Genomic DNA, 1,448 nt, shown 5'->3' on the forward strand with positions numbered 1-1,448 from the left:
CGTGGCCCTAGAATGGGGTCCTGTAAAGATCTTGGCACAGGAACCCCTCATATAGACACTGGAGGATGCTGAGGGGGAGGCTTTTTGCTGGCTAGCAAGGGAGGGTGTGGGCTGGAGGACATGCCCGGGCTGAGGGGGACATATGGTGGGCTGGGGAAGGATGAGGGCTGAGGAGGTGACACTGTTGGGCTGTGTAGCTGGGACACATGAGGAGCTGCAGGAATTTTGAAAGCATATTTTGAAGGGGAGGGGTAGTTTGAGGCCTCAATGCATGGGCAGTCAGGGGTAGGGCTTGGGCCCTCCCCCTCCTCCTCCCCGGTGAAGATCCGCCCCAGGGCAAGCACAGAGATTGTGAGTCCCAAGGGAGACTACGCAGCTTGACAGACTGTATCTCCCTCTGCCACTGGCCCCAGGGTGCTGCGATTTCACACTCGGGCGGCCCCTTCACCATCCCTGCCATGCAAGAGCCAGAGTCTCACTCCTACTCTGCCATGTCCTCATCAGGAAAAGACACCTCTGCCTCCTCCTGCCTCTCGTCCCAGTGCTTCGACCTCCTGACCAAGTCCTGCGTCAAGTGTGACTTGTTCAATGACAACACAAGTAAGGGGACAAGGGCGGACGGGGATCGAGCTCCTCGGGGCTGCGTGGTGGTGGGCTAAGGGGGCTGGAAGCACCCCTGGAGCGGCAGGGGGGGACCTGTGGATATGGAGGTGAAGCAATGCCTCCACCTGGGGGAAGAAGACGAGAGAGGAAGAGGACAGCCAGTTCCAGTAAGGGGAACACAGTGTGGGAAGAAGAGGGAAGATCCAGCTTGGTGCAGGGGTCACAGCCTGTTACGGGGGTGACCATGGGAAGAATAGGACACCCTCATCTCCCACCAGACAGCAACAGCAGCAGGTGGGATGAGGGTCCCACCAGGCAGGGTGGTTGCGGGTGGTGGGTGGGTAGCAGTGAAGAGTTACTCTCCTTTCCTGCCACCACAGCTCTGAGGCTGGACAGGTAGGTGGGTAATGCTGCCGCCCTCCTTCCCACGCCCCAGCTCTCCCCCTCCTCATACTGCCGGCATCTTGCCCCACAGCAGAGCCCACCTCTGACCTTCCTTCAGCGGACCTGCCCAGCACCCTCCTGATCTTTGGGGTCTTGATGGTGGTGGGGCTCATCCTGGCTCTTGGAGTCTTCCTGGCCTGCAAGGTGGGGAAGCAGAGGAGGAAGAGGAAGGTGGCCAAAGGTAGGAGACCTCTTGCTCTCCCTGTCACAGTACTCTGAGGATCCCGGGGCAGATGGGATCACTTGTCGCTGGCTCCCCCCAGGCTCCTCCACCTCGACACAGGCTCCACAGGCATCCTGGCTCCACAGGCATCCTGGGGCGTTCTGGGGGAGCTGAGGTGCCACCTAAGTGACTGTGTCCCACGTCCCCTGGGAACACATGCCTGTGCCTGACTGCCAGC

General features: G+C 60.4%; 1 protein-coding gene across 1 annotated transcript in view; it reads left to right on the plus strand.

Moving 5' to 3' along the window:
* Positions 1 to 267: 267 nt before the first annotated feature.
* The window catches only part of TNFRSF13C (tumor necrosis factor receptor superfamily, member 13C), a 2,971-nt gene continuing 1,790 nt past the window's right edge, over positions 268 to 1,448 (plus strand). Inside the window, exons 1-3 of the mRNA XM_009874863.1 lie at positions 268 to 351; positions 414 to 600; positions 1,079 to 1,228. Coding sequence (XP_009873165.1) covers positions 268 to 351; positions 414 to 600; positions 1,079 to 1,228 — 421 coding nt within the window. The remainder of the gene's footprint in view (positions 352 to 413; positions 601 to 1,078; positions 1,229 to 1,448) is intronic.

The sequence above is a fragment of the Apaloderma vittatum genome, unplaced genomic scaffold (genome assembly GCF_000703405.1).
Source record: "Apaloderma vittatum isolate BGI_N311 unplaced genomic scaffold, ASM70340v1 scaffold25038, whole genome shotgun sequence".
In the NCBI taxonomy this organism is placed as follows: Eukaryota; Metazoa; Chordata; class Aves; order Trogoniformes; family Trogonidae; genus Apaloderma; species Apaloderma vittatum.